Consider the following 27,400-nt stretch of genomic DNA (forward strand, 5'->3'; position numbering starts at 1 on the left):
TTGACTATCTACAATGAACATCGCCCTCTTCACACTCCAACACTTACTCTTTGCTCCTTTGGCAGTGCCCAGGTTAATGCTTAATCCATCGCACACCTATAATTTCTAAGGCCAAGCCCTGTTTATGAGAAAGGGGTTATGTCAATGCCTTCAGATCAGTTGGCCTAGTTTGCAGGTCGACCTGCTCAGAGACTCGTCTCCAGCTGTCAAGCAAAGGAACCTTCAGGACGGGTCAGAAGAAGCTTCCAAAATGCCACGAAAATCCAGCTTGTCCATTGGCTTCGCCATCGCCTTAGCCATCCTGACGATTTCTGCCATCGGTGGGATGATCTCCATGATAATCGTTTTTAAGGTTCAGACAGATGATATGAAAATGACACCGCCTCCAACAATAGTACCAACTACAATGGCACCGCCGCCGCCGAGTTGGCGTCTACCAAGGTACCTGATTCCTGAAAGGTACGAGATCACCATCCAGGTTGACCTCTACACCAGAATCGTGGAAGAGGTGAACGTAATGACCCCAAACCAGACGCTGCTCTTCCGTGGAAACTCCACTGTGCACTTCAAGTGTCAACAAAATACATCATCGGTCATCCTCCACAGCCTTGGACTAAATGTTTCCTCTCCTTGTGTATTTAACAAAGACACAAATACGTCGATGGAGGCGAACATCACCAACAACGAGAAAGATGGTTCTGACTTCTTGGAGATTAAAACGGAAGAATTATTTATTACTGATGGGAGCTACAGTTTATCCCTGGAATTTGAGGGAGAATTATCTGAATATCTTGATGCATTTTATGTAAGCAGATATGCTGAATTTAATACCAAGGCTGAAAATGTAACCATAGAGGAAAGGTAAGTACTCTTAAACAATCTGTATGACACCTTTTAGACTTTTCTGACTGATAAACTATATGGACAGAACAGGAGGAGGTAGAATGAGAAACAAGGGAGACACAAAGAAAAAAATATTTTAAGAGTTCAACAATAAAATGTTTTCTTGAATTGATTTAAACTTTTAACATTAACAAAAGAGAGATTTTCAAGAGAGTAAACCAGTTAAAGGCTAGATTGAGACATTCAGTTTACTATACACTAAAATTTTGCTAAAAAGACTGTATTTTTTATCCAAACTTCACATTACTACAGAAAATATATTAATCTCAATAGGAATTTAGTTTTAAAAATATTTTTTGTGTTAAAATGATGAATGCGACTAATTATGTTTTAACACTTTATTCAAAGTTGATGTTAAATATAACTTGAACTACTGTTGAAAGCGCTTCAGTCTGCTTCTACCTAATCTTTTTATCCCTAAAATGTAACTGAATAGCTTTAAAATGGCAGAAAAAAAAATCAAATTATATCAAGGTGGAATCATTAGAAAAATATAGTGGTCAGAGAAATTTGACAATTGACTTATGTTTTAGGACATCTCAAAACTAACTAACCTTAAAATATCAGTGCATGTTCTTATTTTATTCTACATATGTTATATTTTTATTTAATGTCAATAAAAAAAACACAATAGTCCTAAATCTGTGTATAAAAAGTTGGAATATTTTGTCATGTTTTCCTGGTTTGAAACTTGGTCTGATTGGGTTTTTTAGACTTCAGCCAAGTATTTCAGTATGATGCAAAATGCATCTCTGTTTGTTTCTCTTTTTGTATGTGTGTACCTGCTGATTTTAACACAGCTTGGTCATATTTTTTGTTCATAGATTTCTTGCAGCCACAGATCTGGAACCAACAGGAGCAAGACAAATATTTCCATGTTTCGATGAACCAGACATGAAGGCTGTTTTTCAGTTGAAAGTCATCCATAGACTTGGCACAAATGCTCTGGCAAACGCAGCAAGAAAAAGTAGAACTATATAGATGATACAATCCTTATGTTATGGTTTGAAAAAGTGGCTGATGATATTCTGTATATTTTCTGTTACAGCTCCCTCTATAATTAGAGATGATGGCTGGAAAGAGACCCTTTTTGAGGACACACCAAAGATGTCGAGCTATTTATTTGCCTTCACAGTCTCAGAGTTTAACAAATCTGTCAGTGTACCTCATGACCGTGTGGATATTAAAGTAAGTTTGTGCTTCTAGGTTTAGAGAATATTTATTTCTCTGGAATTTGGTTTCTTAAATAATTGTCCCTCTTTAATAATTGGTTAAAGTAGTTTACCTAGAAAAGTGGATGTTGAGCACATTTTAATTTTCACATCCAAAATCCTTTGATAACATCATACATAACATCTGGACCAAGGTCATGTGATGGGAGCATAAAAAAACGGGAAGCTCTAAGGATACTTATGCTTGTTTGGCAAGGTTGATTAATTCTGATGGTTAGATGACCAAGCATTTTTAGTTATCAGTCCAATCAAGTATCTGCTTAATGAACTGGACATTAAAATAAATAGTTAAAAAATCATACTATGTGATTTCTGGATTTCCTCCATGATTTCTAAGAGACAGAACTTGCAAAACAGCAGGGTGTTCAAATACTTATTTCCCTCAATGTATCAGATCTGTTACCAGCCTTTTGGTCCCAGATACTGGAGTAAACCTTCAGAAGGCTTTTGGGTCCCATCCCTCTGTGGGTCATGGCTTCTTTGGCAATAAACGAGAGACTAATTTAGGATTAGAAGGGTGGTCATTATGTTATGCCTGGTTGGGTTCTTTGTAAAGTCTTGTTTCATGTAATCAGAGGATGTCTTGGTAAATTAAGTTTTCCTCATGCAGACCTACGCCCGTCCCGAAGCTATTGACGCAGGCCATGCTAATTATGCCGTCGGAATTACTGCTAAGATCCTGGAATTCTACGAAAAGCATTTGGGTCAGGATTATGAATTGAGTAAACTTGGTAAGACGTCAGCACCCAAATGTATACTTTGGTTGCCAAACTTCAAAAACTTATTATTTTTGTTTATTTTTTTTAAATCATTCATTTTTTGTATTATTATTTTAAAAGGAATAACTCACCAAATTGTAGTTAACTTAACTGCTAAAAAAGGTTTGGAGGTCAAATCAAAACAGCTTAGTATAACTGATCTCCATCAATCAGTCTGTTAATCTCCCACTCCTTTCTCCCCTACAGTTTATTTAAAACTGTGGATAAAAAAATGTTTTTACTACGTAAATGTGATAAAAAGACGGATTGATTAAAACCATAGACATTTATAAAGGGTAGACACTTCATTGGCCCTATTGCCTAATGGTGCTGTCAAGTCGTGGGGCCACCATCTTAGGAAGGTGGCCTTTACTTCATTCATTAAGATTATTTTTGACAGGCTCAATAACCTTCCAGCACATTTTTATCAATCATACCTTGCTGAATACTAAACTATTTACTTTTCTGTGCAGCAAACCTTATCAATACAGCTACATGTATAAAAACACATAGTTCAGTGTATTTGAATAGTCTTAAGAAGATAAGCAATAAGAATATTCTGAAATGATGTACTGATCTTTGAAAAAAACAATAAAAATTTGGTCATTTTCATCTACATTTTAATATTTATATTTGCATAAATTATAAAAAAATGATCAATGTGCATGTATACATATGGAAACGGGAAATATGAAGGGCTCAGGGACCACTGAGTGCCCTCTTAGAAAATCTAAATCCAGAAGAAATTTGTTCTAGGGACATTGAAGCTCCCAGGCTTCTAGCAGATAATCTGAGCTTGAGATTAAAAAGCCCCCCACCTCACCTGGAATAACTTAAGGGTGGGTGAGAGAGTATTTTTTTTATAAATATATGCACATTATTATCGGCATTTTAACTGTATAAGCCAATAACAGCTTTAAAACAATTTTTTTTACTTTGGCCATTCTGCCATTTTAAATTTATGATATAAAAGGCGCTATTTCTGTGACAAACTGGTTTGAAAAATCACAATAAATTTACCTAACTTGAATGACACATCAAACCAAAAACACCTGTTTGTAGTCCAACTTCATAATTTTGCCATAATTTCTTTTTTTTTTTTTCAATAGATCAAATTGCTCTGCCAGACTTGAATTTTGCAGCAATGGAGAACTGGGGTCTGATTACGTATCAGGAACCCGCTCTGCTCTATGTGGAAGGAGTCTCCTCATTGTTGCAAAAGGAAGCAATCGCTGAAATTATAGCTCATGAGTTGGCACACCAGGTAAGAGGGGAAAAATCTGTCTCCTGCTTCCTGGAATGACTCAGATATGATTCAAAACTCTCCAGGCCTTATCTACTGGCAGGTTAATAATGGAGAAAAATAAGTCTGAAAACTATCTTAAAGTCAATTGATGCTTTTTTCTTAACAGTGGTTTGGAAATTCGGTGACGATGAAATGGTGGAATGAAACCTGGCTGAATGAAGGGTTTGCCACCTATATGTCCTACCTTGCAGTGGACCAAGTTGAGCCATCATTTCAAATAGTAAGTTAAGGTTTGATTCCTAATAGCTCCTACGTCAGAATTAGTTCAACCAATTTACATTTAAAGGAGAAAAAATCCTCTTCTGTTTCTTTTTTTTTTTTTTTTTACCTTTGTTGAGAATTTCTGTGACTGGATTTTAACTTAGTACATAAGAAACTTGCATCACATTGGCTATAGGAAGTGTTTTTTCATTTTTATTTGAACTTAAAATCTTTTAGCAGGTTTTATGATATAAAACTAGTCTAATATTGAGAAAATCCACAACACCAGAATGCTATTGGGCTGCTCTTATCTGCTATGCCACCCTGACATGTAATCTGAGGATATGTGGTTTCGTTTTGCTCCTTTTTTAAAAAACCATTCACATCCAAAAGGTTTCTGAGCGAAAATAAGTTTAGTCTGGTCTTGGCCACCTCAAATATTTTTAAAGCTTTAAAAGTCAGATTTATAGTAAGAATCCTCTCCTGAAATTAGGATGAAGCAAAAATTATACTAAAAGCATGTCAGAGTTTTTATTTCTGACACTATTACAATTTTTATCTCTTTAAGCTGCCGTTCTGTTCTTGAGATGCATCCTCTTAAAGGTTTAGAGGCTGATAAAATTGACCAGGTTTAGCTTTGATGTTATAAAAGTGGGTCATCAAAATGTTTCGTTCAGCAATTTTTTGCCGCAGTAATTAAATGCATACCTCTGCACTTTTCAGGTGTCCTTTAATAGTGTTTCGTATTTTACAGAAAGAGATATCAATAATGAATGATCTCCACAAAGCATTTGAGGATGATGCTCTGCAGACATCCCATCCCCTCAGTGTACCGTCAGAGCAAGTCGAGCGAACTAGTGAAATCCTTGGGATGTTCGATGCTATAAGTTACTGCAAGGTAAAGTAAAAAAAAAAGAAACACACATATTCATTAAAACAATTAACCCTTTCTATGTGTTTTTTTGTTTGCTATAATTGTAGAAGCCTTCTGTCAGTCTGCTGCCTGAGTTTTTCTTATGCTCTAAAAAGCATAAGAAAAACTCAGATATCAGCACTTTTTTAAATATAACCACTTTAAATCGTCAGAAAATAATTTTCATGTTAGTTTTCATATTATACCTTTAAACCTATTAGAGGTAACATTAAAAAAGCTAACATTAACTGGCTCGTGCCAAATCGGATTAATTTACTTTTTTCCAGCATTTTTTAATGTCATTACACTGTCACAAGTTCAGTGCATTTTCAGTGCACTGCTCACCGGCATCATTTTCGGTGCCCGGTGAGCAGTGTTGGTATTCAGGGTCTTTTGCTCAGGGAGCCAGAGTGACAGTCTGTGGGAGTGGGTTTCAAACTCACAACCTCAGGATTCCAAGTTCTATGCCCTAACCACTAGGCCACCACTCCTAAAGCTTTAAAGAACTTCAGACACATTCTGAATAATACAGTAGCAAAAAATAGTTCTGCCTTTCACTTAGTTAGAATCAAGTCTATTTTTGGTGGTTCGAAATTTGATGAGTTTAATTAAGCATAGATTTTTCATTTGTTTTCAAAAGAAAACAAAAGACCGTAAGAATTTCTTGTCAAAATGTATCTTTTTAATTACTTTATTTTTATGTTATGTTGATCAAACATTTTCTTGGAAAGGTTTCCATCAGATTATCCTTGTTTCTATTTCTGTAATGTTTTCTTTCTGTTTATAATGGGATCTACTTTGTTTTTCCTCTGCAGGGAGCCATGGTGCTGAGAATGCTGGCGGACCACATGGTAGAAAGTATTTTTGACAAGGGAGTCAAAGTAAGACAATGATTTTGATTCCCACTTAATTACACAGTAATGTTGTTGCAATCCTTGTAAATACCTCAGACGGAGTCGTCCACATATACACCAGGATTTAAAAGTGTCCTCTGATCCCTACATCATAACAGTGTCTGTTCAGAGTTACATTTAAAAGGCTTCTGCTCACTGCAGGAATGCCCATCACACATTCTTTAGTTCACCACACTCAGATAAATCATATCAAGGGTGTGGAAGGAAACCAGAGCAAAGTAGATCTCTAATTTGGTGCTTTGATGGGTGTGAAAATATCACTAACAGGTGGAGTAGTGTGTGTGCATGTTCTGTTTGATTAAACAAAAGGAAAAACAAATGTAAAGCTTCCAGTGACAGTCTCCCAGGCCGTCAGTCATGATTGGTGTCACATATTAAACGGCTTTGGGTAGATTGAAGTTCTTAAAATATTTTTGTAGGCTAAAACTCTAAAAAAGCTAAGAACATTAAAACTCTGGTAGAAGAGAAAACACCTTGTAGCCTTGATCAGCAGCTAAGCTGAAAGCTAACTCCACCTTAAATCTATGGAATATACTGCAAAACATTAAAATCTAAGTATAGTTCATTTTTCCTGAGGAGGTAAGTGAGACACTTTGCCAATGGAGCAAGACAATTGAAGAAGAACAAAAAACACATTGTCTTATTTCAAGTGCAGATTATCTAATTATTTTATTCTAAGAGGAAAAAATACTCATTCCATTGGCAAATCACTTAATTTAGTCAGCTTGCTTCATTCAGAATAGCTTGATTCTGAAAAGCACATTGCAATAATGTTGAATCTCATCAAATTATTCCAACTGACCTGTTCACATGACAGATTTGAGTCTAACTAGCCTTTTATTCTGATTACTTATATTTATGTAAACATGGCTACAGACAGTTTCAATGTTTGCCCCTCCCATTGACTAACACAGACTTTTAAAGACTAAACTAGGGATATGGAGGCTGTATTTGCTCAAACGCCACATGATTGGTAATTCAACACATGTTTGAGTAAAAAAAGACTGGGAATAAATTGTCTTGTCTTGCTCAGTTAGAAGCAGTCAATCAGAAGGCAGGGTCTCCGTGAAAGTGAAACATGTCCAGCCCACTGAATTTGAATTGTGAAGCTGACGGTTTAAATAATCTCAAGACGAGTCTGCTGCACATACAGCATGAAATACATTTAAAAAATATAGACGAGAATGATGAATTGTTAATGTAAATGTGTTTTTTTTCTGCCAAAATTTTTAAAGTAAATTAACTTATTTTTACATTTTCTGTAAAAATAAATACATTTAATTAATTATGTGTTAAATGAATACAAAAAACTTTTAACTGTTTAATGCTTCTTTAATGGTATATTTATCTACGGTATTTCTTTTTATATTTAAAGTTTTTCTTGTATTTGTATTTCTTTCCCTTTAACCTTCCATACAGATGTTCTTTTTATGTAATATTTCTTAAAAATTAGTCTCTTGTTAAAAAGGTTGTAGCTTTGACTTTTTAGTTTTGTTTTAGTTTTACTTTGTTTCACTTCATTTCATTTGTATGATTCTTCTCAGGAATTTAGAAATATTGTAAAATCATGCAGTAAGAATAAAAAGCCTAAGTGTATTTTTATACAGTGAAAGTTAACCAGTGTCATCTATAAGTATATTCTATACAAAGAATGACTAAAAATCAGCTCAGTTTTATTTCATATGGTTATAAGGGGGAAACAAGTAAGCAAGCAACTTTCCTTCATGGGCCCTTGGCTGGTTCCCTACAGTTCATTTTTAAACATCAATATTTGTACTAAAATATTCTTTCTGTCATGATTTCTGGACATTAAGATCTAAAGAGTGGCGCCTTCTGATGGTCAGACCCTGTAATTCAGTGAAAAGGTGGAAGTGGGCGGCCATTCGGCTGGCATTTGACTGGGAAGGGCTGAATGGCTGCTACTGTTGATGTATGCTTTAACTCCTGTCTCTATTTACTACGTTTTCTTTTTCTCATGTAGAAATACCTTGAAAACCACAAAGGAGGTAATGTAGTACAGGGTGATCTATGGAAGGTGATGGATGAGGTAAAGACCTTGTGACTTTCAAATAAATAAGTGATTCATTAGTCGCATCAGATACAAACAAATGGAAATATCATTGTCTTGTTTTCATTTCTGCAGGCCTATGCAATTAGGAACTCGATGCCCCCATCTAAGTTCATGGAAAGTTGGACAACTCAAATCGGCTATCCTGTCCTCACCATCAACACCACTGATGGAGAAATCTACCAGAAGCATTTCCTGTACAACAGCTCTGCTGTATCCAAGTATGTGCTGCTTGCTGTCCCTTTACTAGTAAACTTAGAATGAAGTCAAAGTCTTATTATATAGAAACCAAATTAACAGTAAGCATTTAAGCTGATAGTGCTTTTAATTTTAATAAATTGTATAAAATGTTCTCGGTGAATTTATATATGTTTTAGCAAATATTTAAATGTAATTTAAGGTTTTTTTTTATTACACCACAATAATGTTGACTCAGATATCGCATCTACACTAAGGTTTAGAGATACAAAGTGAAACGTGATACAAACAAAATACACTGCTATAATAATAACCAGTTGTTTAGGAGCCTGGAGCAAAAGAGGCTGCAGGCGAGACTTTTCAGATTCAGCAAACCATAGAGGAAGAGTATTAAATCTGTGTATACCTCACTGATGATCACTCTGTGCTGACTTCACACAAGGCCTAAGGCTTGTATAATACAGACTTTTGCAACTATGCTTTTTGTCCTCCACCACCTCCCTTGTCAAGTAATGCCTGAAGAATGAATAAATATTAAACCTGTCGATATCAATTCTCTACTGCAAAATGTCCATTTAAGTTTTAATTTGATATTTTTTGCTTGGAACAAATAAAGTCCAGTTATGCATTGTACCTAATAAAGCTACAGTGTGTAATAATTACAGGGATATACAGTCAGAAATGTAATATATTATACATAACTATGTTATTTATCATCATCTACGAGCTCAGCCTCTTAACCTTAATATTTGCGTTGCCTTAGAATTCGTTATTTATAATTACATAGGAGCGGGTCTCGCAGCCATGGAGGCAGACATCTTTGCGCTACGGCAGCGCAGAGCCAACAAACTAGCGATTGCGAGATCGCCAAAACGTCACAACGATGTAGAAAAAATAACGGGTATATTTATTATCTGACATCTACATGAAATCTATACAAAGTCAAAAGTCAAAAAGCCTTTATTGTCATTATATTCTGCAACGGATACAATGAGATTTGGGACTTCCATATCAGCTACTGTGAAATAAAAATAAAAATAAAATTAAAAATATATAAATATATTAAAAGGAAAAGGAAATGTAAACAGTTAAAAAAATATATAAATATATTACAAGGAAATGTAAACAGTGAAAAGGAAATGTAAACAGTACTGGCACAGATTGTGGGGGGGGGGGGATAGTGCAAAACAGGTGTAAAGTGACCGACAGTGCAGGTCGGAGTTGAGGGGGGGCAATGGCTTGGGGGAAGAAACTGTTCTTGAGTCTGTTTGTCCTGATCCTCATTTACCTGTAGCGCCTTCCAGAGGGCAACAGGTCAAACAGGGTGGGAGCTGTCCTTGGAGATGGCCCTGGCTCTGCTGAGGCACCGGGTGGAGTAAATGTCTGCCAGGGAGGGGAGAGGGCGACCAATAATCCTCTGCGCTGCCTTTATCACCCTCTGCAGCCTCTCCCTGTCGGCAGCAGTGGAGCTGCCGAACCATACTATGATGCAGTAGGTCAGCAAGCTCTCGATGGAGGAGCGGTAGAAGGCCAGCAGCAGATCGGAGTTGAGGTTATACCTTCTGAGGATTCTCAGGAAGTGTAACCTTTGCCGGGCCTTCTTGATGATGGTGGTGATGTTCTCTGACCAGGTGATGCGGTCAGAGATGTGGACGCCGAGGTATTTGACGCTGTGAACCCTCTCCACCTGCTCGCCGTTGATGAAGAGGGGAGCTGGCTCAGGGCTGTGCCTCCTGAAGTCTATGATGAGCTCGTTGGTTTTCTTGGTGTTCAGAGTCAGATTGTTCTCTGAGCACCAATCAGCCAGCTTCAGGACCTCCTCTCTGTAGGCGGCCTCGTCGCCCCTGGAGATGAGACCGACCACAGCGGTATCCTCGGCGTACTTGATGATCCGGTTGTGGTTGTGGATCGGTCTACAATCGTGGGTGTAGAGGCAGAAGAGGAGGGGGCTCAGCACACAGCCCTGTGGGGAGCCGATGCTCAGCGTGCGGGTGGAGGAGAGGTGGGGGCCAAGTCTCACAGCCTGGGGTCGGTCGGTCAGGAAGTTGTTAATCCAGGCACATGTGAGAGGGGGGAGTCCAAGGCAGCCCAGTTGGATGATGAGTCTGTCCGGGAGAATGGTGTTAAAGGCCGAGCTGTAATCCACAAAGAGCATCCGGACGTAGCTCTGCTGCTGCTCCAGGTGGTTCACAGCAGAGTGGAGAGCCACGGCAACAGCGTCCTCTGTGGAACGGTTGGCCCGGTATGCAAACTGTTGGGGGTCCAGGTGTGGGGGGAGACAGTCCTTGATGTGCTGAAGAACCAGCTTCTCAAAGCACTTCATGATTACCGGAGTGAGGGCCACTGGGCGGTAATCATTCAGGCTGGTGATGGCAGACGTCTTCGGCACCGGGATGATGGTGGAGGTTTTCAGGCGGGACAGAACGGTGGCTTGGGCCAAGGACAGGTTGAAGAGCCTGGTGAAGGTGGGGGCGAGCTCGCCCGCGCATGCTTTTAGCACCCTGCCAGGGACTCCGTCTGGGCCTGCGGCCTTCCTGGGGTTCACTGCAAGGAGCACCTTCCTGACGTTGAGCTCCTGGACAGTGAGTGGGGGGGTGTCAGCGCTGGGTGGGGGAGGGGACAGGGCAGGGACAGGGGAGGGCCGCTGGGATTCTCCAAACCGAGCAAAGAAGTTGTTTAGCTCCTCTGACAGCTGTGCGCCCTGTTTTCAGTTTGAATGACGCTGCCCCTGAAGTTGGTGATCTCCTGGATGCCCTGCCACACCTTACGGATATTGTTACTGGACAGGTGGGACTCCAGCCGTTGTCTGTGGTCTGCTTTAGCCTCTTTGACCCCTCTCTTCAGCTCAGCTCTGGCAGCACTATACAGAGCTCTGTCTCCTGACCTGAAGGCGGCGTCACGGGCTCTAAGAAGGGAGCGGACCTGGCTGGTCATCCAGGGCTTCTGGTTGGGGAAGACCCGGATAGTCCCAGTTTGTCCGTTGAAAGCAGTCTTTGAGTTTGTGAAGTGCATCTTCAGGCCAGGTGGTGATGGTCCTTACGGTGGGCCTGATTCTGCGTCTGAGGGGGGTATAGGCCGGAAAGAGCAGTAGGGACAGATGGTCCGATTTTCCCAGATGGGGGAGGGGGACTGCTCTGTAAGCATGCCTCATGCTGGTGTAGACGTGGTCCAAGGTGTTCTCGCCTCGCGTGGCACATTTCACGTGCTGATGGAAATTTGGTAGTACAGACTTTAGGTTGGCCTTATTAAAATCCCCCGCTATGATGTGAAAGCCGTCGGGGTGAGCTCGTTGTTGTTCGCTCACTGCGTTCAGCAGGAGAGAGAGTGCCGTGCTTACATCGGCGTCGGGTGGGATGTAAACAGCCGTGACAATAACTACGGTCAGCTCTCTCGGGAGGAAAAAAGGCCGGCACCTAACAATCATGTACTCGAGGTCCGGACAACAGTGGCTGTCTATGATGGTTCCGTTGTTGCACCAGTTGTCACCTACACAGACTAATGAAATACTATCTGTAAAATTATCTATGTAAACAAACCTCATCACTTGAGAAGGTAGGTGATGCGGACGTCGTGGAAGACATTTTGTCCCGTAACGCTCGCCGTACTGTTGGGGGGTAGAAGCGATGGGGGGGAGATGTTCATGTTGCTGCAGTCTGCAGTCTGACCGCTAGATGTTGCTAAAAGTTACACACTGTAGCTTTAACAATGTGGATTGGTAATTTTAGAGAGAATGAAAAGCTATGTAGTTTTTTCATTATTACAAGAATACAACATGAATGGCTTTTTAATCTGATGAAAGATACTTGCTGAAGTTAAAATACGCTGTCTCTTTCAGATGTTTTAGAGATATGTTATTAATCTTAAGCAGAGACGGGAAGTAACGAAGTACAAATACTTCGTTACTGTACTCAAGTAGATTTTTCTGATATTTTTACTTTACTTTACTACTTATTTTTATGGCGACTTTTTACTTCTACTCCTTACATTTTTACACAAATATCTGTACTTTCTACTCCTTACATTTTAAAAAATTGTCTCGTTACTTTAGTTTTGAATCATTTCAGTGGAGTTACCGTTATTATTTTTCACGTCATCAATACCAAATTCAATCTAATTGGATGGGAATCTACGTTGCATTTGACGCAGCACTACAAGATGAATCGACAGATTCGGCGGTATTCATTGGCGGCAAATCATTGCAGCTTGGTGGCGTTAGCATAGTAGCATGGACGACGAGATGATTGAAAATGAACACAACGGAGATCTAGTCCTATTGGCAGACATCCATTTAAAATGTAGGCAACGGCATGAAAAAAGTGGTTTCTACTTTTACTTTTATACTTTAAGTAAATTTACAAGCCTGTACTTTGTTACTTTTACTTGAGTAAAGAAGTTTAATCAGTACTTCCACTTTTACCAGAGTATTTTTTAACACAAGTATCTGTACTTTCACTCAAGTACGGAAAGTCAGTACTTTTGCCATCTCTGATCTTAAGGATATAGATATTTAAAATTATGTAAAACCACATGCTCTAGTAAAGAGTAACACTGGACAGGTTAATGGAATTATTCCTCTACTGGGTGACTTATCACCTGCTCTAAACCAACTTTATTAGATGCAATTGTGTTGTTTTTTGATTTTTCAGTTTTCAAAAGTTACAAGAAATTTGATACACCCTGTTTTACATAAAATGCCCGTAGAGATTTTCCTTCTGAGCTTTTTTCTTTCTCAGCTTTTCTTGAAAAAAACTTATTTGCCAAGTTATGATCACAGAATTTCTTCTGTTTGGTTTAGTTTTTGAAACACAGAAGGTAATTCCCTGCAGGCCGACATGTTTTTTATCTTTCTGTCAGGCCTTTTCGAAATGTCTGCTGCTGATTACAGCGGAGTATACCTTTGGCCCTGGGTGAATGTTTTCTTTCTTTTAGCTGAAAGAAACAGCTGTGGAAATGCACAGAAGATTTCACAAACTGTGACCTGATCTTAAATTGATTCATCTACATCCAGAACACTCTGGATGTAGCAAGACTCTTGCTTGTGGGCCTCAGCACATGCACCAAACTGTTGAATAGATTCTCCACATTGTAAAGCAGATTTTTTTTGCACTTTGGCCACATTTTTAACATACAACTCTTTTTCCCCTTTTAGCCAACAGTGGTACATCCCGATCAGATACATGACAAATATCTCTAAACCCAATTCCATCTTGCTGGAGGAAAAAGGACCAGGTAACAAGCAAGAACACATAACTCAAACTCCTTTCTCAAAATTCTCCAATTTTGTACTTCCTATAAACTTTGGTTGAGCCCACACTATGGATACCTTCAGAATTATTATAAAATCATACAGTTGCAGTAAAAAAAAAAGAACCACATCAACCTGTAAGGAAGAGCCATGAACTCACCCTGGAGCCAGGCCTGGGGTTGGCCTGGTGGTTGGGCTCCTCCTCGCAGGACCCTGGCGAGCAAAGCCCAAAGGACTGACACAAGGCTATTCCCCAGTCTTCCAACCATTTGCAGGGGGAACCATGTGGGACCGATGCAAAGAGGATTGGGCTGCAGCAATGCTGTTAAGCTGAGGAAGGAGTCTAATTGATTGGTTGGTTGGCTTGAGGGACTCCTCGTACAACAAGCAGGTACCAGAAGGCCCAGAGGGGGGAAGCAGTGCTTGGCTAGCACTTTTTAGTGGATGTGGGCAGCTGCTGACCTTGAATGATTACATTATCTGATGGTGGAAAGAACACTTTAAGCATCTCCTCAACTTGGCTGGACACTTCCTTTACGGAAGAAGAGCCTAGGGGTTTGGGGGTGGATGCAGGTAGAAGTTAGCGAGTTGATCAAAAAAACCCATAAGGAAAGGCTTTGGGAGTGGAAAAGATCTACCCTGAGTACCTCCAATCTCTGGACGTTGTTGGGCTGTCATGGCTGGCATGCCTCTTTAACATCACATCGCGTTCGGGGACAGTTCACCTGGACTGTCAGACTGGGATGGCGCTTCCTCTTCATCCCTTCTGCAAAATGTCTCAACTCAACGGTCAAGCACAGGATCTGATCATTTAAGTTTGTATTGCACCTAGGACACATTGAGTCTTAAGTCCAGTAAAAGGAATAATGTTAGACAGGTAGAATATTAATCAGACAGAAAATACTGTCATATGTAATCTTAAAATGGCTCAACAAGCCAGTTAATCATGGATTAACTCATTGTTTATGCACAAAGTAGGGATTTTTTCTTCAAAGTTGAATCTGGATGAATGAATATTTATCTTCAATACAGTGAAGACGGAAAGTTTCATTGCTAAGAAAGGAGAATGGTTCCTGGCTAACATCAACTGTACGGGATACTACAGAGTCAACTACAACCTGGAGAATTGGAAGCGCCTGATGGGTCAACTGGAAACAAAGCCAGATGTGAGTTAGCAACTGAAGCCAATGTTTTCAAGTTTCTGTTAACTGAAATCTGCTATCAGACCAGGAAAAAAAATGCATGATCGTCTTTTAAGGTCATGTGACAAGCTGTGGATTCATTATCAAAGGAATCCATAGATGATAAATAATTACCTGGGCAGAAATTTGATCGGCAAAGAGGATCTGAATTAACTTTTATCAGCGGCCTTAACAGCACCTTCATGCTAAAAACGGAATTTACATCTTAAAAAAAAGCCTTATTATTTCTACAAGGTGAAACAAAAGATCGATTTTGGTCTAAGGAACTACTTAATCCCCAGTTTTTACTCCAACTCAAATCCCAAAGAGAAGATTTCCCAGACGACCATAAAGCCAGCCATCAGCTAAGGCTTTGAGGGTTATGAAACCACAGAACACACTTTAGTCTAAATCTAGCCTTTCTTATCAGGATTTTGTTAATAGGAGCATGTTTATGGATTGGTTAAATGATATCAGGATAAAGTCCTTCAAGGAAGCCACAGAAAAAAATAACACCTGAAATTCCCCAACTAGAACTTCCTTTATTTTAATTACCTTAACCATAGATGATACCAGTTTTCTTAAGAAGCATAAAAGATGTTTAATTGTTAAATAACCCACATGAAATCAACCTTAAATACCCAAATGTTTTGTTGGAAAAAGACCCTATAAAAAACTCAGAACAATAAGAGAAGATTAAAGGAATTTTCTCTGCAGTAATATATTATATGGAAGTTTTATAGTTTCTCCGACAGATGACCAACTCTTGCCACTAAATAATAGATCTCTAAACACATTTTTCATCTTTACTTATACTTTACTTTAAATATTTGTGTGTTTTAAACCTTTCGGATGAAAACTAGGAAGAAAAAGTCAGTTTTAGACTTCTTGACTTTAACTTTGCATGAATATTACGACTATGAACATCTGAAAGAGAACGGATCAGCCTTGGCCGGCTGCCACCTCCTTGATGGGATGTTTTCTCAAGCAATAACAGAGCCTCTCTGCCTGTTAATCTTATAAACTGGGTTTGACAACATCCATCACAACAGTACTTGTAGGACCTTGTGAGGACTGGGGTGAGGATAATATTATGTTGTGGGTCTGTGTTTGCAGGACTTGGTCTCTGTCAGTAAGCTTTCATTTTAAAGGAACTCTTAATGCTTCAGTGTATCAAGATATTTTAGACACTTTTTTGCTTCCAACTTTGTTAGAACAGTTTGTAGATAGATCCTTCCTGTTCATATGACTGTCCACGAGTGAACAGGACAAACTCTACTGTAAAAACACACATGGATAAGTGCTTGATCAGCCCATACAGAGTCCCCATCCGATCCAGACATTAAACCTGCAAGCCACATCATCCTCTCCTACATCAGTGTCTGATCTCTGCTACTCATCTTTAGGAAGAATTCCCAGAAATTTTCATGAATATAGCCCTACATGTTTAACAAAAGCTGCAGAGAGAAGATGACATCTCCTAAAACTGAATGGCTAAACATGGGATATCTCTTCTAATACTGTGAATATTGCTGTTGCTATTAATCAGAAATTGGATTAATGCATCTAAAGGATGTAACTATTTTTAATTTGTTGTATTTAATTTATCAAAATTTGGGGTTCAAATTAAAAAGGTCTCACAGCTCAGCAAATAAAGCCAGCTATGGTGAACTGCTCCCCTGGCAAACTTCTGCTTTTACCTGCACTGTAGATTTAGAGAGCTAAAAGATTTATATCATATATATGATTCTAGGTTCTGCCTGACTGGGGCGACTCCATTTGTAAAGCTGTATGCCAGTGTATTCATATATATACATATATATGAATACACTGGCATACCGCCTTACAAATGGAGTCTAAAATCTAGAATCACAAGATTTGTATCCAGCCATTCAGTAAAGATACTGCTACCAGGCTGTATATTATTTTGGCATTTCATCCATTAGATGAGCCCTTGTATCATTCTTTACCTACTGTAAATTAAGTTGGAAAAAAAGTTAACAAGTTTTTTAACAAGTTAAGAAAAAAGGGTAAAAGTTAAATTAAAAAGTTAAAACGCTAATTGAAATAATAAAAAGTAAAGTTGAAAGATTAATGAGCCAAGTTTAAAAAGTGAAAAATGTTAAGTGCCTTTATCAGCATAAATGCTCTATTATGTCACAACAACAAAAAAAATTGCTTCTTTCATGTCTGTTATCATTTTGCAGCAAAAGAACAATAGTGCAATAAAACTTTATCGCTGTATAAAGTGTCCTATGAAGGGATATATATGGGTCATTCTGTAATAGTAATAAATGTCTCTTTTTCAGCTCATCCCACTGATGAACAGAGGGCAGCTCATTGATGATGCATTCAATTTGGCCAGGTACTGAATTTTTGACACTATTATTTCAAATGTTGTCACCAGTGGCGGTTCTTGAAAAAAATCAATAATAAAATAAACAAAACTCAACTCAAATAGTCAAAGATCTACCTCTGCTCTAAAGGGTAGTTTTTTAGACCCTCCAAACAAGAAGATGAAATCCGTGATTTCACTGCAACGCTTTGATATTGAAATTATTAAAGTAAAAATATATAAAAATTTTACTTCAATAGTTTTACTGCAAAGTTGTTCAATTAAAACTCTAAAACCTGAAATTGGTCCAACAGGTCAATCCGTTCTGGTTCCTGTACAGCGCATATCAGCACCATAAATTGTTTTCGTTTTTATTATATTGTCAGTACAGAGGCCAAAATAGAGGCCACAACCATTTCTATAGGGACACTGGCCCCTGTTGTCCCCCATCTAGTGTGGACGCATTAATTCAAAAGAAAGTAGGGTTTTTAAAGCTGCCTCTATCAATCTGTTTTCCTCAGAGCAAAGCTGGTGAATGTGACTCTGCCTCTGAACTTGACCCGGTTCCTCCGTAAGGAGAAAGCTTTCCTCCCATGGGAGTCAGCGGTCAGGAATCTGGAGTACTTTGTCCTCATGTTTGATCGCTCTGAGGTTTATGGACCCATGCAGGTAAATGCCAAAAAATATTGTCAATTAATATTATGGAACACTATCTTACTTTACTATATGAGTTTAAGTGCATTTAATACGTTGAAATAAGTTTGCTCTCCTCTAACCTGATCTACAACATTAAACAAATGTTAGGACATGTTATCACCTAAAACAGCTTATGTCAATCTCTCTGTTCCTTCCTTCAGATCTACCTGCGGCATCAAGTAGAGGAGCTTTACAACCACTTCAAAAACCACACAGATAATTCCACCATCCCCGAGGATCACTCCTCACAGTAAGCTTTATTTCACTGGATCCGGAGCTGGGAAACTACCTGATTAAAGTAGAGGAACTGTTTCAAGGTTAATCATAAACAGACGTGACTGTTTGTAGAGTAGTATAATAGTCACATCCAGACACTTTTTGTACTAGGTACTTTGGCACAGATTGCATTGGCATCCATCTATCAAATCTGACAGAATAAATATGCAAACCATGTCTGGTCAGGGAGTTTATTTCCTCCTTTGGAAGCTTAGATAATTCTTGTTTTTTTTCTGCTTTCTACCATGATCTGCATTTTAATCTAAGCCAGTTCTCCTGATTAAAGGTTTGGTGTCCTATGCTGAAAACAAAACCTTAAAAAGTCCTTCAGGAATTTATACAAGGTGTTATTAAAATTGTTGACTTTTCCTTTTTATTTTTATTTTTTTTACTTATGCTGATGCTGAGAAGTATTTAACTGTATCAGTCTCAATCACTGGGTTCTTTCCTTTATTTAAAGGCACATGCAGATCACCGCTATAGAGACAGCCTGTTCCACTGGACTCCCAGACTGCATAGAGATGGCTAAAGAGAAGTTTGCCGAATGGATGGACGTCAACGGCACCAACAAGTAAGGTTTGGGTTGAGCATCATTTCTGCACCTCTGTTTTCTGAAATTTCAAAGCAGTAACTGTAATAGCTTCTCTTGCGTTCTGTAGCTTTTCTCTCTCCTGCCTTCGTTTAGCAAAGGTAGGTGTTGTCTGCTCACTTTTTGTGTGTCTGGTTGTTGCAGCATTGTTGTTATTTCTAAAGCTGCACCACGCTGGGTTTCAAATCTATTTAAGATCCCTGATATATAATAACATTCATATTATTGAATTTAAGATATAAATAAAAAGAAACTGCAAGATCTTTTTGTTAAATTTTCCAGTTAATTGTTATTTGAAATGTTTCCAGGTGCAGCTTTAACTATCATTGCATGTGTTGTAGTATACAGGCTTGAGATGTGGTTGTGTATCAGCCCACCGTTGCATGATATTTTGGGCATTACTTGCAATTGTGGGGAAGTACTGATAACGAAAGCAGGGTATGTCTGTGTGGCAGTATTTGCCCACAGCTGCTTGTAAGTGCATGTAATGTTTTTGTGAAGAATAAGGGAAAAAAAATAAAACTCCTCTGCGTTCAGAGGATGAAAGGGGCACATTAAGTTGGTCACAGTCAGAGAAACAGGACTACAGTGAATAACAGGCTGAGCTCCAACATCTAGAAACAAAGGTGTTGATGGCAGCAGCACAGCTGATATTTCTCTCCAGGATGGAGTCACAGCCAAACAGGAACAGACCAGATGAAGCTACTATGAGAAAAAGCAGAGAGAGCAGAACGTTAGAGATTGAACTAACAGATTCTGCAGAGTGGGAGAATAGAGATAGAATGAAGCAGAATGATGAAAAAGGGGTCCCTATGTCCTCCAGCAGTCTAAGCCTATAGCAGCATACAAAAGAATAGCTGATCCTTAGCTTTGCTGTGGCTGCTTTCCTGCTGATGTTTTTCATTATTTTAATGTGCTGTTAGTTCTATTTACTTTTGGTTTGCTAAATGAAGATATAAAGTTTTATGCTCTGTTACATATGTTCTGTTAATGCTGAATTTACAAAAGTGTCACATACATGTCAATAACATAATTGAATAATCCAAACTATGCAGACGGTCTGTTGGGAAAGAAGAATATTTACTGGCCTTTAACTATTAAACTGTCACTAAATTTGACTACTTGCTGTCACTCACTGAGCGCTGGCATCCTTAAATATGGAAAAAAATAAGAAGACAGTAGTTCAAAGTGTGCAGCAGGGTACCTGCTTTTACAGCCTTTATCCCAGGAAGGACACTCTATATAAAATGGAGGATCGCTGTGATTTCTTACCTTTAGATATTATTTTTGATACACAAAAATAAATGGGAAAATAAAAAAACATTTTAAGCTGAGCAGAAACAGATTTTTTCAAATATAGGATTATTTTTAAGTTTAAAAACATAACTGGAATAGTGTTTTTAAAGATTTAATGGGTATTCTACACTGTTCGGCAAACCTGAGAGTTTAGCAGATGCATTTCATTTTTAAAAGAAGAGCTTGACAGTAAACACACAGTCGGGTGGCAGATTGGCCTGGTTTCAGGCAGGTGGCTTTATCTCAAAATCCTCAAAAAAAAGTCTAATTAAAGAAAAAAGGACCACGCCGTGACAAAATGTATTAGGCTTACCTTGGCTTTAAGTATTTTAAACATTCTTCATAACAGTATCAGTATAATAAAATGTCCTGCATGTCTGTGGAAGAGGTTTTTTGAGAGTAATAGTTCTACTTAAACAAGGGTTTTTCAATCAGAGAACTAAAGTGTTTTTCTGCCTTTATTATTCAGCATCCACCCCAATCTGCGCTCCACTATCTACTGCAAAGCTGTAGCTGCCGGTGGGAAGAAAGAGTGGGAGTTTGCCTTTGAGAAGTTTCAGGATTCCTTTGACAGCTCAGAGAGAGAGCAGCTGAGAAGAGCTCTTTCCTGCACCAAGCAGACCTGGCTTCTCAGCAGGTGATGTCAATTCAGAGCTACTCTCATAACAGATCCGCTCGTATTCCAGTGAATCCTAGTCATACCAGTTACTGTTAAGCGTACATTGAGTCAGGACCTTCCTTGTCTTTTTGTATCTATGCTTCATTTTCTATGTCTGCTTCTGTCCCCTTGAACCCCAGTGGGCCTCAGCAGATGGCCGCTCACACTGAGCCTGGTTCTGATGGAGGTTTCTTCCTGTTAAAGGGAGTTTTTCCTCTCCACTGTCGCAACAAGCATGCTTAGTGTGAGGGATTGCTGAAGAGTCAATGAGTCGATGCAATCAGCTGGTTTCCTTTCATAGAAAACTTTGTATCAATTTCACTGTATGATCTGGTTGAACTGTAAAGTGCCTTGAGATGACATGTGTTGTGAATTTGGCGCTATATAAATAAACTGAATTGAATTGTATTGAATTATCTTACAGATACTTGGATTACACTTTGGACCCTGACAAGATACGTCTGATGGAAGCCACCTCCATCATTATTGACATAGCGCAAAACGCAGGGGGACAAGCGCTGGCCTGGGACTTCATGAGAGCCCACTGGAATTATTTCAGTCAGGGGTAGGTTGATGCCGGGATGTGAGTGTCTGAATGGCTCGTTTTATGAATAACTACACAAAATAAATGGCTGAAACTAAACTGTTGAAAAAAGAAGCTTTGTTAATAAAAAATTAGCTCATCATTAAAAGTTACATATTCAATATAAACCCTGGATAACTAAAATGATATAAAGAATATAACCGGGGTTTACTTTGTGTACACATCCGCCACACAGTAACATAATAGCAGGAAAATCTCTGGTTTAAACAGATCACTTTAGTAAGAAACTAAAACAAAACTGTTTACAGTTATTTAATTTGCAAACCAATAAAAAAATTACTTTTTAAAGTTGGACAGTTTCTTACAATCTATTATTATCAATCTACACAGGATAATATAGCCATTTGCTTGGGTTAGGTTGTAAAGATATTCAAACAAATAACTTAGATGGTATCATTAGATATAGTTTTCTCATTTTTAAAGGTTTAATGATCAAATTGTCCAATAAAGTTTTATTATTTATTTATTTATTTTTTTAGTATATTTAGCTTTATCTGTTTCTAAAGTTATTTAAAAATCATTTAGTTTCAGCTTGGTGACATAAAATGGCCTTTGAACATGCATAGGGCTTTATGTAGCGCATTCTGAAGGTGACCTTAAAAAGAAAAAAATAACATGCTATCAAGCTACTGACACTAAAAATCTATTTACTTTATAAACAGAAGCACATCTAATATCTCTATTTCTAAAATACCATATTATTTATCAAGCAAAGCATTTATCCTCTAAGGTAAATACTGTGACTAACACTGATGTAGTCTACAGTAGTCATTTATTAGTCTGGCTACCTGCTCAAGTAGCCAGTCTAGTTCACCTGTATATGCATAATGGTTTCCAGACCAGGAATGTCACTGCTTTCTCTCTTTTTTATTTATTCTAAAGTCAAAAGGATCTTTTCTGTTACCAGTATAAAAGTGCATTATCTAAAGCCCGTTTAGCAGCAGTGTCCAATAGCAGTATCCTGTCACTTTTTCTAATATTCTCTGTTTAGTTTTAAACTTGAATCTATCAAATCAATGCTGGAAATAAATGTTGTTACTTACAAAACTTAGACTGTATGGGAAAAATCAAATACAACAAAGATCTAAAACTGCATCTTTAAAGTCCTGCTTGCTCTTCATCTACCAAATGGTTCCAATAAACTGAGGCTATGCAGTTAAATCCTGTTTTGTCTCTAGATAAAGAAATATTTCTGTTTTTTACTTGTCTGCTTATTTTTGTATGTTCTTTTTATTTTGCCTTGGGGTGAGTTTGGTTTTCATTATTGTGAGGATTTATTTTCAAATCATTTAAAAGAAAAAGAAGAGTAGGGGGAAAATGATGAACTAAACATATATTATCAGCTTTGTTTTCTTTTAAGTGTTAGTATATATAAAGTAGTGCCGGACCACCAAGAAACTAGTTGCTCTAACAGTGTTTACCCACCAATGTGCATCTTGGTTCTCATCTCCACTGCAGCAGAGGATCTGAGCCAAGAGGAAATAAACTTCAGAGCTCCTCCAACTCATCCAGGGAGGTGTAGTTTACAGAGGCTTCGTGACAATTCAATAAACCTCGTAAAAGAGGAGTCATAAAGCTGCAGAATTTACGTACAGTGGTTTACAGCAAACCACTGCTGCCTCTTCAAGGACAAAGGTCCTGAAGTGTAATCTGTGCTTATCGTTAGCTCCTCACCATAAAGTATCCACTGTTTATGCTGTTACCAGGAAGCTAACAAAGCTGGTATCTAACTATAAATACGCACAAGATATTAGCCTTCATTTAATAATCCAGGACTTGTTGTTTATCTTAAGTCAATAAAAAAGTAAATAATTGAGCCTCCACTCTGCTTGATTATTTGCTCCTTCAGCTTCTTTGCTTCTGTTAAAAGCTGTTTCTGATATTTTACAGGAATGCACCTCGACTTATTGAGAGAGTGACCCGCAGGTTCTCCACACAGTTTGAGCTGCAGCAGGTAACCGGCTCACGTTTTATCTGGAAGTTAGAAATAAATCTAATCTGTTTTTTTTTTGATGATCCGTTTGCACCAGATGAGTAACCTGAAACACCCTGATACCGTATCGAACAGGAATGTGTCCCATCGTGGCCCGTCTTTGTAATGAGAATTAATTTTTTTCACCCTTTGACCCTCAATTAAATAAGAGCCATTAAGTTTATGTTTATCTGGATGTTTCATCACATTTGTATTGATAATCTTCATGTTTCAAAGGTCCGTATTGTTTCCTTTTATTTAAAAAAAAGGTTATATAAACTGTCTATTGGTCGAAACCTGGATTTGCTGAGGTTGCAACTTTTTAAAGAAGCTTAAAGTAGTTTTCGCTTCATGTTAGAGAAATTAGATAAAAACTTCCAACTCTTTGTTATTTTCTTTTAGCTTCTTCTATAATATATTTTATTATTATGTATTTATTTTATTTTACACCTTTACCATATGAATTCAGTTTAAGAGTATGTTTTAGACTCTATTGGTCTTTATTATGTTATTTTGAAAGTATTCAGACAGGAAGTTGGGTTACAAGAGAGGGCAAAGACCTGGAAAAGGTCAGCAGGGCAGCAGCACCTCTTTATTTTTTTTAGATTTACAAGGTTGCTCTGTTTAAAAATATCTTTTTTTAACATTTATGAAGCACATTTTTAGATATAAATAAAAATTAATAAACCAGTCATTTATTATTTATTTTAAAAATGTCTTTGCATTATTCATTCAGTTCAATTAAATTAGTAAATACTTTATTAATCCCAAAGAAAGTTAAAATAAAATTAACTTTTATACTTCCAACTCTTTTCCATCTCTACAGTTTTATCTTTTTCTTATTCATAACACCTAAAAAGGTCCAATAGGATATTCATAACATTATTTCATTGTACTTTTTTTTTTTTTACACTTTCATCATTTCGTAGTTATCTCAAATATTTCCACGTCTTATTTTGAAATATATATTTTTTTTAATTAAATCTTTTTAACTTTTTTGTATTTCATATTTATTTATTTAGCTTTAAAGGAATAGTACACCCAAAACATGATTAGCCTTCATTTTCTACTCCCCCCCATGCTGAACAACACTCTGGAGTACTTTTTTGATATCTCAAATGCATCTGGAGATCTGGGAGGCTTCTTGCTGTCTGCTGACATTCAAATAATGGAGGTCTATGGCGCCCGAGGCAGAAAGGTCCATAAAAGTTCACAAAAAACGTGTCAATATTCCTCCATACTGCTCGTCCAATGTATTCCAAGTGTCCTGAGTGGGTAGCGTCCAGAATTTACTCGAAACGAAGTCATTTAGAATGTTTTTAGAGCATAAACAGTAGTGTATAGGATTTCCTAAAAGCGCGCTCACGACGTTACGGAAGCCGGCAGACCAAACCAGCGCATTCAGCTCGGCAAAGAACTCATGCTCTTCCTCAACACTGAAGTCCTCAGACATTTTTCTTTCGTTGTTTCTTTCTTTGCACAGGTAAACAGCAAATTTCTTCTTCTACGCTTGCATTATCGGCAGAGCAGACGTTGAATGCGCACTTTCGTCTGGTTTGGTCTGCCGCGGTTTCCGTAGACTCGTGAACGCGCTTTCAGGAAATCCTATACACTACTGTTTATGCTCTAAAAACATTCTAAATGACTTCGTTTCGAGTAAATTCTGGACGCTACCCACTCAGGACACTTGGAATACATTGGACGAGCAGTATGGAGGAATATTGACACGTTTTTTGTGGACTTTTATGGACCTTTCTGCCTCGGGCGCCATAGACCTCCATTATTTGAATGTCAGCAGACAGCAAGAAGCCTCCCAGATCTCCAGATGCATTTGAGATATCAAAAAAGTACTCCAGAGTGTTGTTCAGCATGGGGGGGAGTAGAAAATGAAGGCTAATCATGTTTTGGGTGTACTATTCCTTTAAACTCATAGATTTCTGTCTTGGTTTGTTGAATTGCATCCTATATTGCTAATAGTTTTGATCAGAGCAGTTGAAAACATTCAGCTGTTAATTAAATTATTTACTTTCAGCTTTTCGATTCATTTGAATATATATAACTAATAAGTCTGACAGAGTTCATAATTGTTAAATATAGATACAATAAATATAATTAAAGTTAAATATAGTTATATATAAGATGCAAATATATTTGACCTATCCAAACTGAAAGGACCAGAAATCTTATAAAAAGTAAAGCTCTTTAATGAATTAAAAATTTTAAGTATTCCTTCATGTAATGATCCCGTTTTTTTTTCCGCAGCTGGAAAGATTCAAGGAAGTGGGAGGCTACGACAGACACATTGATCAGGCCATCGAGCAAACCAAAGTCAACATCCAATGGGTGAAGGAGAACAAAAACATCATCCTGGAGTGGTTCGAGAAAGAAACAGCCCATCCAGAATAAACAAAGATTTCCATGTTTTGTAGCCGATGGGATCAGCGGCGCAGCCGGTTTTCAGGCAACTTTAAAGTGAAGGAAACTACAGATCAAGTTTAAGGATTCAAAAATTCAACAGGTGATAGTTAATCAAATGAAACCCGCGTCCATGTAGGACAGTCAGTGAGAGGCATGCCGTTGTTTGTGTAAATAGTAACGAATGTTATTTATTGTGTATTCAATGAAAACAGTAAAAATATAAATATGTATCGCTTCTCTGAACTTTGCATCTGCTGCTCGAACAACACTGTTTGGTGAGGATGTCCTGGTTTTTTGTTTTTGTGTGTTGCTGCTTTATCAGGGATCAAAATGATTGTTTTTAATAATCATGTAACTGTCCTAATCTAAAAACTATGCAATCAACCAGAGTTTTCCTGCAGCTGGTTTTAAAACACAAACATCCACATCTGAAAGTCTGTTTGTGTGTTATATATGTTCCAATCAAAGTATCCAATCACTGCTAACATTTTCATTTTGCTGAAATTGTTGCTTTTAATAAATAAAAAAAAATAAAAAATCATCCACTTTTTTCCCATTTTATCTGTGTTATTTTACTCTTAACAAGAATGCAACAGGAAATGCCTCGTTGTTTGAGTCTGAACTGAAATTGGATGTAATTAGACACAACTTGTTTTAATTACCGGTTTGTTTTTCTAAGGATGCCTTTTATGGCAAAAATAGCCTGAAAACATGTAAGACTAAGTACTATTTAGACACTAAACTAAATGGAACCAAATTAAAAAACAAAAACAGCTATAATTTGCTCTCATAACACTGATAGATAACTTTAAACCACTTATGGACAATTAGGATTTTAATCATTTCAAAGTTTAAAGCAGGGGTCACCAAACAGTCATTGGAAGAACTGCCAATACTGACCAAGGAACTATGGGGTCAGCGTTCATCTAAACTTCATACATAATAAAACATTTTTTACTGTTTGCATAATTTCTAATTTTCTTTTAGATATTCTATTCAATTCAGTTTATTTCTATAGCGCCAATTCACAACAAATGTCATCTCAAGGCATTTTACAGTTCACCAGATCATCCAGTCAAATTGATTCAGTTTTCTATCGAAGGAAAACCAGTTGATTGCATCGACTCATTGACTCTTCAGCAATCCCTCACACTAAGCATGCTTGTAGCGACAGTGGAGAGGAAAATCTCTCTTTTAGCAGGAAGAACCAGGCTCAGTGTGAGCGGCTATCTGCCGACATATTGTCATTTGATTTTATACACGCTATATCAATTGGAATATAAGAGCAGCAGAATAAAATAAAAATTTCAAACTTGACAAATTGGCGAGTTGCAAACCATGTGGTCCTTGAGGGCCTCTTGGTGCATGTGGGCACCATGTTGGTGACCCCTGGTTTAAAGATGTGCTAAAATGAGAGAGTCAAAGCACAGGCCTGATGTAACCTGAATCTGTGGCACTTGGAAACTGATCATCACAGATAATTTTCAAAGAGGAAGTAAAAATAAATCTCTCTAGAATCTGGACAGACAATGCAAAAAAGTCACAGTTGTAAGAGCAAGATGTTTTTATAGATATCAACTCAGAGGTGCTGAATACAAATGAAAACAACAGCTTTTATTTAATAAAAATTGAAAAAC

At 37.8% G+C, this 27,400-nt stretch overlaps 1 protein-coding gene across 1 annotated transcript; it reads left to right on the forward strand.

Annotated features, from left to right (window-relative positions):
* Positions 1–26,006, forward strand: LOC119776175 (aminopeptidase N-like). The gene is made up of 20 exons (XM_038274456.1): positions 1–861; positions 1,728–1,870; positions 1,952–2,091; positions 2,746–2,866; positions 4,003–4,157; positions 4,306–4,419; positions 5,155–5,298; positions 6,129–6,194; positions 8,209–8,274; positions 8,371–8,516; positions 13,643–13,722; positions 14,771–14,904; positions 17,229–17,284; positions 17,776–17,923; positions 18,112–18,200; positions 18,687–18,797; positions 20,581–20,748; positions 21,194–21,334; positions 23,264–23,327; positions 25,608–26,006. The coding sequence occupies exons 1-20, from the start codon at positions 125–127 to the stop codon at positions 25,749–25,751; spliced, it is 2,967 nt and encodes a 988-aa protein (XP_038130384.1). The 5' UTR covers positions 1–124; the 3' UTR covers positions 25,752–26,006.
* The last annotated feature ends 1,394 nt before the right edge of the window (positions 26,007–27,400 follow it).

Source organism: Cyprinodon tularosa, unplaced genomic scaffold (genome assembly GCF_016077235.1).
Source record: "Cyprinodon tularosa strain WSP-4 unplaced genomic scaffold, ASM1607723v1 ctg917, whole genome shotgun sequence".
Lineage (NCBI taxonomy): Eukaryota > Metazoa > Chordata > Actinopteri > Cyprinodontiformes > Cyprinodontidae > Cyprinodon > Cyprinodon tularosa.

Bases quoted from the DNA above. Each gene is read 5' to 3' on its own strand.
- LOC119776175 (XM_038274456.1), top strand. From the start codon at position 125: ATGAGAAAGGGGTTATGTCAATGCCTTCAGATCAGTTGGCCTAGTTTG. The intron at 4,158-4,305 runs GTAAGAGGGGAA...TTTTCTTAACAG, and splicing joins CTCATGAGTTGGCACACCAG to TGGTTTGGAAATTCGGTGAC. The intron at 17,924-18,111 runs GTAAATGCCAAA...TCCTTCCTTCAG, and splicing joins AGGTTTATGGACCCATGCAG to ATCTACCTGCGGCATCAAGT.